This window comes from Coenobita brevimanus, chromosome 1 (assembly GCF_032717465.1).
Source record: "Coenobita brevimanus isolate Jiangsu-jjx chromosome 1, ASM3271746v2, whole genome shotgun sequence".
Classification (NCBI taxonomy): Eukaryota; Metazoa; Arthropoda; class Malacostraca; order Decapoda; family Coenobitidae; genus Coenobita; species Coenobita brevimanus.
The window spans coordinates 69410321-69427343 of NC_136954.1; the positions used below are offsets into that span (position 1 = coordinate 69410321).

The window sequence follows — 17023 nt, forward strand, 5'->3', positions numbered from 1 at the left end:
ATGCAAAGTAGCTTACATAATAACCAATATTAACTATAAATTTAGATCCATAAACAAAAAGCAAGCCTCAAAAGTGGAAAACTATCAACAGCATACACATGACTAGCCCTCGAAATCTTGACTCCACCACACGAGCATAATGGTCACCACCACAATGAACTAAAAATATCCAAAAACTAAGACAGCACATCAAAGTGTGAGATATAAACAGCATACACAGTGAACAGACCTCAGAACTCTGAATCACTTACAATATTATACAACATACTCTATTATTATAATCTCCTTCATAATTTATATACTGCATATTTCTGAGCTATCACACAACATTAGGGACCCTAACAAGCAAATTTCTTAAACATACTTCAGAAAATATACCAAACTTTCAAACTTGGGAAAAGAATTTCTATTATATTATGTGATTTGAAGCTCATACAGTATAAGAAAACATTTCGGTCCACTGGAGCACCACAAGATCAATTCACTATTTAACAGATGAAGATGACAAGACAGACACGTTTTCTCACATCATAACAAATCATAAAGAATAAGAATGTAAAAACAATGGATACAACACTTCAATAGGAATACAGTAATCCCTGATTATGTCATAATTAAGCCAAAATTCTCCTCTGGGGGGGGAGGACATAACCTTTACAAAATCTTACTTGATTCTGCATAACTTTGAACATAAAGAAAACAACCTCAAATAGATTTCCTGATTAATTAACAATACAGCATTTTATTGTAAAATATAGTTACTGTATACTGCACTCATCACACTGTGGTATTGCAAAAGACTATGTTGATTATTTCCTTGTGGTTACTGGCGTGCTGTCAGTTTATGCCATTATAAAAAAAAAAAAAAAAAATATGGCTTTAATTCACCAAGATTTTTGCTTCTCAGATAATGTCTGCCAGTTAATGCGGTGCTGGACAATTGGGGATTACTGTATTATAATTCAATTGGAATATAAATGTAGAAGAAATCATATTACAGGTCAATAATAATGTAAACACACATACTGACTATAGTATACATCAACAGAGATAAAAACACAAACTCACATCACTATACAAATAAACGTACAGTCGAACACAGGAAAAAAAATATTAACACAAAAAACATAAACCATATTAACAACAAACGTTTTTATAAATAAAGGGAAACGACTAAGCATGCTCATTAATTTAACATTAATGAATAGAGACAACTCAGAATGTTTGTTATCTTCGACATAACTTGAGGGAGACAATTCAGTATGTTCATTAATCTTTGACAAATGAAGGGGTGCAATACTTGTTAACCTGAAATAATTGAAGGGAAACAAATTCAAGATGCTCATAAATCTTTGAGATGAGATGTCTGAGGAGTATGTGTGGAGTGACGCGTATGGATCGAGTGCGAAATGATGAAGTGCGAAGGAGAACTGGAGTTGTTCGGGAGATGGCTGGTAGAGTTGAGCAGAGGGTGTTGCAATGGTTTGGGCATATGGAGAGAATGGATAATGAGCGATTGGTGAAAAAGATAACTAGATCTGATGTGAGAGGTGTAAGACTGAGAGGAAGACCACGAATAGGATGGATGGACAGTGTGAAGAGAGCGCTGGATGCGAGAGGGATGTCTGTTGAGCAAGGAAGAGTGGCTGTGCGTGACAGAAATAAATGGAGAGAAATTGTGAATGAATAAGTGATGACGCAGCCCTGAGGGGATATTCTCCCGCTTTTGGTCTGATCAGCTAGTCAGGTCAGGTGCGGGTAAGGGGATGGGTCTGTTATGATGTGGCAGGGGTAAACCAGTTCTGCTGTCGGGCCCTGCTGTGGATGTCACTGATTGCATTGCGCAGTTGACCCTTGTGCGTTGTGATGCAGTGAGGATCTGTCCGTTCTCCCCTTTGGGGCTAAGATGCGAATAAATGTGTTTGAATGGATGAGTAAATGGAGAGTGAGTCGTCCTGTCTCGGCTACCTCCCTTTCCTTGGGGGAAGCAGCCTAGGTATATAGATAGATAGATAGATAAATGAGGGGATATTAACTACAGATATTCAATGCAGTATTCTTTCATTTCTCAGTGCTATTCAGGGCAGTATTTTCCTTTTCTTGAATGTGGAGGAACTAAAGACTGGAAGACTGCAATGTTGCTCCCTCCAAGAAATAAAATTAAAAGAAGGGCCAATATCAAAATACAATAATTTTGAGATTCTTGTACACACTGCATTTAAAAGACTGGAGGTCATTGGCAGAGGGAAATATTAAAATCTTCCATAATGAGGACTATAGGCGTAAACATTTTACTTTTTCCTGTGGTGGACTGTGCAGTACATCACAATGGCATGGCAATAATTAATAAATATGAACAAATACCATATCATTACAAGATTTTGGCAAAAGAAAGTACCAAAACAAATACCAATATTTCAGGTAGGAATAAGCAAAACACCTACATTTACTGTTTGATAAAAAGGAATTGTGGCTATTACCAGTATGTCTTTTTATATGAGACATTTATTTATCATCGGAGTTAATAGCTGCTGCTGTTGTGATCCCTGGCTAATCTATGCCCAAGAACGACAGTGAATGGTACAGAAACAAAATACAGTAATGGAATTTTATGCGAGGAAATATGAGCTTCAAATGGATGTTAACCCTAAAATTCTCCTTACAACAACAACCATCCTCTATTAGCAAAACCTCATTCACTGAGTATTCATGTATAAAATCAATGATGATGAGCACACACAGATAAGCTAAAAACAACAAACATCGTTTTGCTTAGTCAGGAAGTAAATATTACACCGATAAAAATGCTGAAACTGACATATCTGTTCAGAGAAGTGGTTTGGTAACAAAACTACTTCTGATGGCTGGGACCACAGCAACAGCAACCTACAATTTACTGAACCTCACATAATACAGGGCTGCCCATAAACACTGGGTGTGTTGTGAGAATGGCTCAGTTTGCTGAAGCAGGAAACACAGGTATTTTGACTAACAACAGATACTCAACTAGCCTATGCTTTGTTCAATTTAATTTTGCACTAAATTACCATTTTTCCTTTGTAGAAGCTGAGTTGAAACAATTTTGAAATGTACTGCAAGTAATGAAGAAATTCTGCGGAAAGGACGTTAGCAACAGTGTTACCGTATCTAATTCTACCAGTGAGGTATGGGATATCAACTTGCACAGGGACACAAATTACTGTCACTGTGGTTGTTAAATCTGCATAAGGATGGGGGTTATACGAGATAACTGGTAAGGCAGTTGATACTGAGTGCATTCAATGGATGCAAACAAGAAATCACTAAAGTATTATGAATGGAAGGGTTATAGGAAATACAAAAAATGCAAGATGTGTTGGTAATACAGACTGAGCCATTCCCCACATCAATCATCATTACAAGCATGATCATCATCACAATCATCCTGGCCTCGTCTTCCCACCTCAGAATGGGGTAAGGTATGGTTCGGAGAACATAGACAAAACACACGAGAACTGGACATGTTATAAATATGGGCCCCCCCTGTATTTTCAAGTACCTGTCTCATATAACAGACTTACCGGTACTGCATCTGTGATGTACAGGCATGTGCAAAAGTTTGCCAACAATACTCTGCCAGCACTTTCTTGTATTTCACATTTAGTATCCTCCCCCAAATGACAACAAATTTTGTTCCCATTCTCTTTTTATTGGAGCCTGAAACAAATACCTTTATATGGACCTGACCAGGTAATGAAGCTGCCAAATTGTACTAACATCCCTTGATTCCCTTACAATCCCCCAACAGGAGGATGGTGGGCTACGAAATAACATTAATTATGGTCTGCAGACCCCATGCCATAAAATATCTCAAATAACACCTTCCACTGATACAGCTGGCAAAGAAATGTCACATACTTTTGCTTGTGCTCTGGACAGGAATCTTGGTTCACATTTTATAGCCTGCAGCAGCATATGGCTGACCAGTTGTTCGTAACTTTAGTCACTTCATTTGAATATGGCAAAGATGTCTAACTCCTTTCAGCTTGACTGACAGCAGGAGGTAATGAGATTGGAGGTATGATTTGACTACTAATGGAGACTTATTCCTACCTAATATCTATGGTTTGATGAGTTTTATGCAAAGCTGACATCTCGTGAATACAATGAGTGACAAGCCAAGTGGCTTCTTGTTACCCAGGAAACAATTTACCATGGTACACTTGGTGGTAACATACAACCGGACATACACAAGGTGGTGTATGGAGTTATGACACTCCAAATGGATGTTGCCCATTTACGATTACATTAGTGAGCAGTCGAATCCCAAGCCTCTTTGTAAAAGGGAAAACAAAAAATTAGTGAATGAATGGGTGAATAAGAATATGATGTCCATCATCTCATAGATGTGAACATAGTGTGCAGCGTCCCATTGACGACAGCCAGATAAAGATGTCAGCCCATCGTTGAAGCATTGCATGGACTACGAAAGAATATAGGAACAAAAGAGCTGTAACAGCAACCCCCTCAAAAAGCACGATGCCCCCACAGAGTCAAGGACAATGTGGTAGTCGCAAATAGGGGCTGCGTGCACGTCCCTACAAATCTCTCTTCTGTGTGCCACTCATCCATCCAGCAGTGCAAGTGAACTCCTTGTCTTTGTAAACATGAGAACTCCTAAGCCTTACACATACGGTACCGATGCTGTAATTGATATGTGTCGTACACAATGGTGGGTTGTGTGTATTGTGAGTGATTTTATCCACCCAACTTTTATCCCTCAATTCATGAAAACTCCATAAGAAGCAAAGGGACCTGGGATCATGCTACAAGGCAACAAACAATTCGACAATTTTTCTTTTTTTTCCATTTTGATATGATTTTGCTGGGACTTATTTTCCAGTTGTGGGCTTTTCATTTATTTACTGTGACATGAAACTACATCGGTAATCTTTTCATTCTCATCTGGTTTTAATGGAGCTAATTTTTCAGATGCAGACTTATCATTCTTACTGCTGGAATAACACTTTAACAACTTTTAACACTACTCTACTGCCTTATATAATAAATAATAGTTAATCCTCCACCATACTAGTCAGTAACCTTACTGGTACCCTTTTAGCAAAAAATTTTAAGCACTTCCAATTTCTGTTCCATGTTAAGCATATTGTAACTGCTTTTCTCAGTACTGTTCAGTTCAAGGAGGAACTGACTGCACATGGCTGAGATATGTAAATGAGCAATCCCTACCCCACAGTGTCAAGTGGTGTGGCTAACTGAAACTGGAAAACACAGCAGCGATATCAGAAAGTTCAGTGAAGAATCTCACACACAGATACCGGTGCAGGCAAATTTGAATGAAAGTGTATATTGGTAAGTGGAAGTTTTTGGAAAACTGATCATCAGATCTGGAAGGTTGCAATACATACCAGTACAGTATGTTAATCCAGTACGCTAAACTGAAGTAGCTACTTGAAGTGAAAGAAATGGGAAACCCACAGGCTATAAAATGTATTGCGTCCACTGTACATTGTGTACAAACATACTTAGAGTAATGATAATAATGTCAATAATCACATGCACAATTCACAAGGATATCTTCTCTGTGACATAAGAGCCTTGCTATGAAATTATTTAAGGAAGTTACCACAACCACAAAGACAAGCCACTTTCACTGTACTAACACCAGACATTCTTCAACTGAGAGAAATACTGTACTAACAGTCTAAGGCATCAAAAATAATCAGGTGAACCTTTCTGTGACTTTCATAGTTCTAAATCTTTGTCTATATAACAAAAATTCTAGCAATATACCTACCAACCATTAACTTCGTAATGTTACTCTGTAAGTGGTAGGTGGGGGCACTCGCCATCCACTCACTAGATGTAGTGCTGCTCTCGGGTGTCTGCCCTTTCCTCTCCTCCATCCTTCTTTCCATCCATCTTCTTCTGTCTTTCTTTCCTTCATTCTTTCCTCATCCTTCTGCCTACAGGTGACTTTGCACTCCCTCTTCTGTCTTTCTTTCCTTCATTCTTTCCTCTTCCTTCTGCCTGTCAGTGACTCTACACTGAGTGACACACCAAATGGTTTCCTGTACACTAGGAACCATTTACTATGCTGGGTGGTAACCATATAACCAAATTTTGGCGCCTAATACTTTAGTGGGTAATTACGGCACTCCAATTGGATTGGGGTTTATTGCTCGCATAATGCCACTCAGGGATGAGTGAGGCTGGTCACTCTCATCTTAAATGTCAGGTCCAACTTGCCTAGCCCCAGGCTCCAACACTCCTCATGGGGCAATGTAGGATTGGATGATGGATGGATGGATGAATGTGTATATATATATATATATATATATATATATATATATATAGTGTGTGTGGCATGAGAATGACAGCGACTGCCGCTTCATTGCACTTCACCCTGAGGCTCCAAAATTGCTAATCAAACACTAACGTCTCAGATGAACTCTGAACATACTGTAAGGTACAGTGAATGGGCCAACCAAAGTTACCAGCTAGTGAGTAGTACAGATTTTGTATTAACAATTTGGTATTTTACTGGGTTTGGATTATGTATAATTTTGCTAATTCATCATTAATTCATAAAAGAAGGCCATGTTATATCTAATGTATTAGTAATTTTCTATATGCGAGACATTTAAGATAATTTGCTCAAAAAAGGGGACATTTTAGTCATAATTAAAAGGCGGAACAGACGCCAAAAAAGCAGGACTCTGGTCACCTTACTTATTCTGCAACTGAGCTGTGGGAATTCGGTTGCCAAAGAACAAAAATCTCAGCCAAGTCAAAGTAGACAAATAAAATTATGTGCGACTCACACATCTCAGAAGGATAGTAGTATACAGCAGTAGGAGTAGACGCAGCTGTAGTTGTACCAGTAGCTGCAGAGGCATAGCCAGTAATAAAGATTAAGGTGGCCATGACAGTTTGCAGTAGTTCGTCATGCTGGTCAGTGGTATTCCCCCAGAGATTTAAAGTGGCCAGTGCCACCCTGGCCACGCCAAGAAGACAAATGCACCAGCATGTACACCACTGCCTGCAAAACACCAGCAGCAGGAACCCCAGATGTAGCAGTAGTAGTAGCAGCAACAGGAACCCCAGAAGTAGAAGCAACAGCACCAGCAGGAACCGCAGAAGTACCACGACCACCATCAGTAGTACTTGTGACCCCTGAAAAATTACAAGTTTTTAGGAGATACACGTATTCTCAAGTCTGCCAATAAATTAACCGTGCGTTGTGTGTGTGGAGTTCAATTCAACCTTAATTATCCCTTATAGTACTGGTGCTGGAGAGGGAAGCCTTCTAGTGGTAGCACCGATATGACAAGATGGAGGACCTGCCTGATACTATAAACATTCCTCAACTCCATCCCTATCCCCCAACAGGTGAATGGTGAACTGCAGAAACTTTGGCCTGCAGTCCACTAGGATCATGTTCTGATAAGCCTGAGGTTGCCTGCAGGTACTACAACAACTAGTACAGGAGGCCAAGATGAACTGATCCATTTTATGTCATCTGTCTGGCTAATGCCCGGTTATAGAAATGTCCCTGAAAACTGTACTTCTTTTTTCCCAGAAACAAAGATGGTGAACTACAGCAGATGGCCAACTTCACTGAGTTCCCATTTCAGATAAGCCTGGGGCCACAACAATTACTACAGGCTGGGGATGTGGAAAATCAGAAAATGAATTTTAATACTCATCAATCTAACTAACACTCTATACAAATATCATAATAATAACAGTAATAACAATAATAATCATCTAGCCACCTATGGCTAGACACATTAATCTTGTAAGGGGTGGCTACAAACAAAGCATTTCAATGTCGTCCTGCCCCCTGTCATTTTGATGCCCTTCCCCCCAACTTACACCCCCCTCTCTCATATACCTCTCCCCTCCATCTCATCCTTGGTCTCACCCCCCCCCCCTTGCCACCTCACACACACACACTCTCCTTGTTAATTTCTAAGTAATCACCCCATGTCTTTTTCCCAACCTTGTGAGGTTACCACAATTCTATTTTGCACCATACCAATCTGATCACATCATACAATGGTAGAATAACCTATATTCCTACTGGTTAATCCACAATATAATATAGATTACTAGTGACTGGTAAAAAATAAAGTATATACATGTACTGTATAACAGAAAACTACAAAGCCTTTGGAAACAAACTTTGTGAACATCTCAACATCATCCTAACTCAATTTTCCATATTCACAAGGGGCAGAAGGAGATTCAACAAAGCTCTTGGATCTGTAGGGACATGAATCCGAGGAGAAAGGAAGCCCCAGCCTGGGCCGTAGAAGGTATGAGGCAGTTTGCAACAGTGCTGGGTGATATTTTCGCCACATCAGTAATACTAATGGGTAAAATCAATCGCCCAGACCTGTTTTCCCCATATCACAATAGGCAGCATGTGTAAAAATAAATTACAGTGATGAAATACAGTTCTCACCCAAAATGTGTAATATTACTGATGGTGATATAGGCTATGTGGGGAAGACAATTCATCTAGTGCTGCTGTTTGAATTGTGCTGTTTCAGCTATGCTTCCTCCTTATCCTTTAACCTTCTCATCCTCTATCTCTGCAACATGATACCATTCCATCTTCCATATTTGGTTCCTTGTCATCAACCTTCCACATTCACAAGGATTCTTCACCTTTAAGCACTCCCGGCATCTCCACTGTCCAAGCCTCCACCACTCTGAAAGCAACAGGGACCAAATACATTGTAAGTGCTATTAGAATGGCAGCTTATGTCAGAAGATGAAAACAAGTGCATACAGTATTGCCATGCATTTCAAAGTCCCCTACCAGACGATACCCCTCCATGGCCAAAATCACCTGGTAGGTTTGAGGGACACAGGCAAAACAATTGCCCAGTGCCCTTCTGATGTCAACTGATTAGGGCCTCAGGTTAGGTGCAGAGAGCACCCCAGATTTACAGACGAAGCCAGAGGTGTACCATAGATGCTTTGCTGTAGCTGAGGGCCCCCAACACCTACCCCCAGGGGAATAAGAAGAGATAGGTTCATCATCAATTATAGCACCTTATTATCATTAATTTTTTTTTTTTTTTACAAACTGCAGGAGGGCTCCCATTAACAAATGCTGAAAATATTATGACTGCGATTATCTTTCATAATGGTAAATTCATAACACCCAGATTACGAACATCGTTTATTACTTAAGAGCTTATAATTCATTCATGACACCCAAATTCTGGTAAAATACCACATTCCTCAAGAGGAAGAACATAGGCTGGTCTATGATGACAGTGACATTCTACATAGTGCAATGGGTTGCTCCGGACCTAGAACTCATTAATTTTCATATCATTCAGGTTAGGTTAAATTAATATTGGTTTGGTTGAATTGGGTTAGGTTAAGTGAAATTACGTTGGTAGGGTCGAAAGATCAGTGACAGACTGACTTTGGAGCTGAACCAACCTAAAAGTGGCTGCTTGCCACGGCTTACATGTAAAAGTGGTGGTTTTGGAGTATTTTAAAATTTATGCCTTTCCACAACTTTTTAAAGCTGTCACAATGAGATAAAAGGATGGAATGGAGAGGTATGTGAGAGGAGGTGTAAGTTGGGGGGAGGTCATCGAAAAGGCAGGGAACAAAGCGGCATGGAGGTGATTTGTTTGTGGTCAACCCTTAAGGGATTAGGGCATCTGGCTAGGCTATAGATGGACTGACAATGATAATTACTATATATAAGTTTGGAAAAAAAAAAAAAAAAAAAAAAAAAATACAACTGTAAATTTTATGTATGGCAGCTCTCCTAAGGTTTCACTTTTTATTTTTTTACATCAAACTCGTGCCAGGAGAAGCCACAGGTCTCCATTTATAGTGCCTATTATTCTATGTAATTTACCTTTGCTCCTGAAAATCTCTGATTGGTTCTATTATCATTTCAACCCCTAAAGGAATTCATTATTTTTCTGTTTGCCAATGGACAGTTAAGTGACAATAACTTTGAGTACCAACACTTACCACCGCAACTCAGTAACAATGGCAATAGATTTTTTTTTTATTTTCTGACATTTCAGTCAGAAGCTGGCCTTGTGGCCAGATGTGATGAGTTATGAGTGCGTGCATATGTTGGTTTCCACCGCGCTTTACTGGTCTTGAGCGGCAGCCAATAAGCAACCCGATGTCAAGGGCGGTCATTTTGAATGAATCATGGACTATGGCCAATGACAGACCTCCTTACAATTTCCTTTGTTTTAGGCAAATCATTTCAAACCTAACTTGCCTAAATAGGAAAGGAAAACCCTTCAAATGAATTTTAATTTAATCTAGCTATGGCGACCGTCCAGTGCAGCTGTCCGAGTTGTGACTATAGGTTTTACAAATTCAATGTAAATCTTTTCGAAAACGACCATGCTTCTATTAAATTCCTGGATGAAGCGTCCAGGAATGAAGACAGAATACTTCCGTCAGTATTTCTCAAGATATTTATTCCTAAAGGAACATACTACTGCTACACTCCTCCACTTCTCCGACACTGCTGCACGTCTCTACAAGCCACGCAGGCACGCCAACAGCCACTGACTTAGGTTAGTTAATACAGTACGGCCTCATACAAGGTTAGGTTTGATTTGTCAGGTTGCATTAGATTAGTGGAAAAAAAAAAAATTGAGTTACTTATGTTAATACAGCACAGCTTTATATAAGGTTAAGTTTCATTGGTTAGGTTAGGTTAATGAAAAAAAAAAAAAAAAAAAACAGTTAATGAAATATATAATTCTTTTTTTAACCTGTTTTAGTGATTTCTATAGGATTTTTTTTGCCGATTATACTGCAAAATGCACATTTCAGGAAACTGAAGTGGAGACGGGGGAGGGGGCCAAAACTCGAAAACAGGTAACTTGCGATAAAACTGACAATCAAAATCCTACAGAAAACATTAAGGTCAATTTTCGGATAACTACATTTCTCGACCCACAAAATCTGACACTTAGACCATGTTATTCTGAATCTATTCCACTATACATTTGTTTTCGGAAACGTATATTTAACGTAAAAATCCTATATAATATTACCTTGGATCTCCCCTCAGTTTCAAACTTTCGCGTTGGTCTTTCTCCCTGTCACAGAAGCTCCCAGGCAGGATGTCATGCCACTAAAGAGCATGCTCGGATGTCACGCCCAATGAAATTAAAATCAGCCAGAAGGTGGACCGATCAAATCATTGATAGCATTAGGAGATTTTCAGATTTCAAACATCTTTTATTTTAGTCAGTTCCACGACGGCTTCCACTTGTAGTGGGTGTGCTGTGACTGAATACGAGGACATTGCTCAGTTTTTTAATAATCAGGAAAGTGTGAATTTCCTACGCAGTCAAGATGTTCTGCCTTCCTCCCCGAAGTGTAAGAAGTGTGGATGTGACCTACATTATAGACAGGACCTTCGTCGGTGGAACTGTAAGAATTCCAAGAGTTACGCAAATTCAAAGAAGTGGAGGGCATGTGGGTTTAGTGTATCAGATTATTCAGGAACTTTTCATGAAAATTGCCATTTTGACGCCTACTGCTACTGTTCGCCTCCAATGACATTTAGGGCCGTTTTCACAGTCGTCCCTAACCTTTTGGGCCCGAACGTGTGTCGGGCCCAAACCAAAGGCACCTTTGGATTTCACAGTCGCTCTGAATGGCTTTCGGGAGCTTACTAATGTGGGGACGTCTGCCCGTGTTGATGCGGTAGGGTTGGTAGTTCTGGGTGGAGAAAACACTTTCCATATGTAGAGAATATTTAGAAATTGGAATGTAATGAATGTGATGAATAACATGGCTGGAACATCCACTTCACACAGTTCTTACTAATATATTCAGGAGTGATGATATTCGTAAGAATGCAGCAAAAATAACGAAGAGGAAACGTCATCGGAATGAAGAGCTAACTAACGGCAACCTCACCACGCTCCTACTTGAAATCGGAAGTAAGCTGAATCCATAAGTATTGTAAAAAAGGCTCAAGAAAAAATAACCATGAAGCAACATGTATAACGTCTAATGAGTGATGGTGTGGTTTATTAACGGATATACTATTAATACATGAACATTTTCTTTTCTAAATGGGGTGTTAGCTACATCAACTTTTACATTGGGCATCAGATATTAGAATTTTCATGAAAGTATGCATTAGACAACGATTCTTGTATTTCTTTCAGGTCCGTTTGTTGAGGAGCCTCCACCTGCCTGCGAAAGGGTAGTATTCGGATACGTAGTAGAAAGTCTCATAAAAATACACAAACATATATTTTTTTTTTTTTCAATATCGGGTGTGTGTTTTACACCAGAAATATTATACTGGGTATATAATATTGAAATGATAATGAAAATATGAAACATGTAATTACTCTTTTACTTTTTTACTTTCGGGACCGTCTGCTGGGGAGGCTGCAGGCCCCCCAAGAATGTTCCAGTAATTTGTTCGGGCCGTCCCGAATGCCGTCCCCAACAGAGGTCTCGGAAGGCTGGTTGGGGGCGACTGTGAAAACGAAAACGTACGTTTGGAGGCGAGTAGGCTGTTGGGGACGACTGTGAAAACGGCCCTTAAGGCATGGTTAGGTTAAGATCGGTTCAGTTAATAATATGGGGGTCTGCAGGGGCGAAGCCCCCCCAGTTAGGGTGTATAATTCAACCCATATCCTCAACTTCAAAAGCAAAAATATTTTTTCTGGTAAATTTTAGTGTGATCTGAATGAACTTGTCCATTTTTGTCAGAAATCACTAGTTTTGGAGATAGGTTTGGGTGGGCCTATCTCCAGAACGAGTGACTTTTGACAAAAATGACGGTCAAATTCATGCAAATTACACTAAAAATTGACCTGAAAAATTATTTTTGGTTTCGAAATGGGGAAATGTAGTTTTCCGAACTGACAAATGTTAAAATCAGCATTTCTGGAAAAAAAAAAAAAAAAAAAATCTGTGGGGTTGGGGGCTTAAAGCATAATTTTACCCTCTGATCTTCAGAGCCCTTCAAAATGGGTACACAATTACTGCATATAACCTTGGCTACTTGGGTTGCTGTTGCTGCATTCCTCAAAACTGGGTTCCCTTTCTTTGTATACGGTATCTAATTAACCTGGTCTATGCAAGTACTCAACAAAAATACCAATTCACATTAAAAAAGAAAAAAAAAATCACTGCTGTGCATGTAAATCCAGAAATGTTAAATGCTTGTCAAAACGGCCCTTAAGTTAGGGCCTAGTCTACGAACCCTCTTCATGACTTACTACAGCACCTTATTACTATGTCAGTAAGTAAATATTCACAACTCAATTAATTACAAGTAAATCCTCATTAAATACCGGTTCCAGTGAAGGGTGAGGAGTGCAGAGGTCGAGTTAAATACCCGGCACCAGAGGTCGAGTTAAATACCCGGCACCGACTTCTCATAGCCTCCCAGCGTGTCATTTTGAAACGTCTTGCAGAATGAACACAGTCTGTATTTTGGTAGATTAGGCATTCGTTGCCCTTCAGTAATTCTTCGTGGGCTGCCAGGAACGTCTACGCTAGCCGTGGTCTTCTCGAAGGTGGTAAAATTATACGAAAATCGTACAAATCACAATGCAACCTAGCCGCCATTTTGCCCTCCTCTTTCCTCCTTCTACTGACGTCATTGGTCAATCTGCACATGCGCAGATGTCAATATGAGATCTAAAATGTTTAAGAATAAAATCCAAATATTAACCTTGTACATCGATTTCACACACACACACACACACACACACACACACACACACAAAGGGACAAAATAATATAAAAGGACGAGGCTGATAATTTATGAGTTACGCTGCTATTTGAGTACAGGCGCGATTTTCAAACCAGTCAACCAGCTCAAACAAAAAAACTCACCCCTGCCTCTTCCATATTTATACTATAATACTACAACAAAAAATCTTAATTTACCTCCACCACTACCTACGAAAGAATTTACAATGCATTTCCCGTCATAAATTAATGCTATTTTGCAGAAAAGTAAAAATGTGTAGAATCTTCCTACGTTTCTTGTTTTTTTCAGTAATAAATTTGGCTGAGGAATTATTTTATGATATGTTTATTTCAGAATAAAGGAAAAGGAAAGTAGTGCAAAATATTCCTACATCTCTTGTTCCTCCTATGATAAACCTGGTTTGAGGAAATAATCGTAAAGTTTATTACTTCAGTGCTTGGTGCTGGAGAGACGCCTTCATGTGGTGGCACCATTATGATCATGGTGTTCCGTTATACACAATGTTCTTTCTACTTCCTGACGATTTTTAAAATTACATGGTATTCATTTATTCTAGGAGGTACCGCCAATGAACAGTGTGTCCAACCACTCCACCTCAACGTCTTCCAAGAGTTGAAAAATGTTGTCTGGTAGCTGCATAATGATGTTCAGTGATTGCAAAGGATGGAAATTCTCACTATCATTCTATATCAATAAGTTCTCAAGACGCTGCCTCAGATGTTAATGCAGTCAGTTGTGATGCTCTGGTAGCACATGTTAACTCGCCATCATACATGATTTTATCCCCTCCTTGCTTCTATTCCGCCTATCTGGCCAAGAAAATGTAACTAACCAAATAATTATTCATGTTCTTACCTTCTGAGTTGAGTCAGTCACTCCCTGGTTGCGATAATCGAGATAATTGCGAGAGCAACATCCATGCGACCTTGCAGCATCCTTCCATCCGTCACTGCACTCCTGCTATTGCCAAAATTTCACTTACACAGAAATTTTGACACAAGGCACAGGTTGAGCGATTAACTCCTTTCACTGCTAACAGAAACATATATTTTTTCTTCCATCATTAAATGATATATAAATGATTATACGAAGCATTGTGGAAAATATCGTTTCATTATACTGAGCTACAACTTATCCTGGAGTTCCACACCCACTGACACCTGTCCACGCCCACGTACTCATACCCGACCACACTTTCTCCACACCCACCCACACCTGTTCACATCCACCCACAATCGTTTGTATCCACCCACACCTGTCTACACCCACTCATCTGTCCACACGCATACCCCCATTTGTCGACACCCACCCACACTTGTCCACAGCCATCCACACCTGTCTACACTCACCCACATATTTCTACACCCACCCACACCTGTCCATACCCACACAGACGTATACACCCACTCACACCTGTCTACACCCACTCACACCTGTCTACACCCACCCACACCAGTCTACACCCACCCACACCAGTCCACAACCATCTACACCAGCACACCCATCCACATCTTTCTACACGCACCCACATGTCAACACCCATTCACACCTGCCTACACCACCCACACCTGTCTACACCCACTAACACCTGTCCATACCCATCCACACCTGTCTACATCAACTAACACCTGTCTTCACCCACCAACACCTGTCCACACCCACCTACACCTGTCCATACCCACCAACACCTGTCCACACCCACCTACACCTGTCCGTACCCATCAACACCTATCTACACTCATCCACACCTGTCCAACAACCAACACCTGTCTACACCCACCAGCACCTGTCCACACCCACCTACACCTGTCCATACCCATTCACACCTGTCTACACTCACCCACACCTGTCCACACCCACCAACACCAGTCCACACCCACCAACACCAGTCCACACCCACTCTGTCTCCAAAGAGGAGAATGATGGACTGCAGAATGCTCAGCCAGCATTCAGCCAAGTTCACGTTCAATTGAGCCTGGAGTTGTAGCTACTCCTATTACTGTACTACCTGTACTACTACTACTACTACTAATCATCATCATCATCATCAATCATCATCATCATCATCATAATAATAATAATAATATGTTCCAAGCCCAGAGGTTTCCATGCATGCAGAACCTTGTCCTAATTCTTCCTTGGCCTGTCTCTAGGCATTCTCTCCCACATATAATCACCTATCACCTTTCCCAACCAGTCATCATCCTCCCTCCTGTCAATATTTCCAAACCAGGTCAATATACTTTTTGGCTTCACCTCTAGATCTCTTTCCCAGCACACAATTCTCATTCCCTTCACTCAGAATAACAATGATGACATCGTAGTGAAAGAGTTGAACGTGTGGTTTTCTCGGAGTTTAGTATCTTTTTCTACTGCCTTTCTCTTCTTGGTCAGAGAAATATATAATCCATCAGTCATCCAATCCTCTGTCGCCCCATGAGGGGCATAGGGGCCTGGGGTTAGGCAAGTTGGTCCTGAGATTTAAGACGAGAGTGACTAGCCTCACTCATCTATAAGTGGCATTACATGAGCAATAAACCCCAACCACCCCTTGGATATAAATGTTCACCAGCTCAATCCGATTGGAACGCCACAATTACCCACTAAACCACCAGGTGCCATAATTTGGTTATATGGTTACCACCTAGCATAGTCAATGGTTTCCTGGTGTATAGGAAACCATTCGACTTGTCACTCAGTGTAGTCACCCACAGGCAGAGGGAACAGGAAAGAATGAAGGAAAGAAAGACATAAGATGGAGTGTAAAGTTACCCATAGGCACAAGAATGAGGAAAGAATGAAGTAAAGAAAGATAGAAGAGGAAGGAAAGAAGGAAAGGAGGAAGGAGACGAAAGGGCAGTCACCCGAGAGTATCACTACATCGAGTGAGTGGACGGTGAGCGCCCTCACCTACCACAAGAATATGTAATACATAATACTATATCTAATTCTCATCTAGCTAAGATCAGACTTCACATCATCAAGATCATACAACAACATTATCAATACTTTTTTCTAGTACCTATGGGTGTCACCCTTAATTCTTCCCCTGATGGTTTTCAATGCTACAAAGTCTCTGGCACCAAAGTATCTCTGTTCAATATCTTAACCCACTGAACCTAGACATCTTCAGTATACAACTCTTTTATAAGCTTTCCATGACTTTCTACAAAACATACTCAAGGTAATAAAGGTTTCCTGAGTTGTATCCATTTAATCTCATCCAGTAGTGACCCATATCAGGTGCACAGGGGTCCAGGG

At 40.2% G+C, this 17023-nt stretch overlaps 1 protein-coding gene across 1 annotated transcript in view; it reads right to left on the bottom strand.

Annotated features, from left to right (window-relative positions):
• Positions 1-6955: 6955 nt before the first annotated feature.
• Positions 6956-17023, bottom strand: part of Srrm234 (Serine-arginine repetitive matrix 2/3/4) — an 81379-nt gene continuing 71311 nt past the window's right edge. The window contains exons 13-14 of the mRNA XM_080274674.1: positions 8677-8720; positions 6956-7176 (exon numbers count right to left, since the gene is read on the bottom strand). Coding sequence (XP_080130800.1) covers positions 6956-7176; positions 8677-8720 — 265 coding nt within the window. The remainder of the gene's footprint in view (positions 7177-8676; positions 8721-17023) is intronic.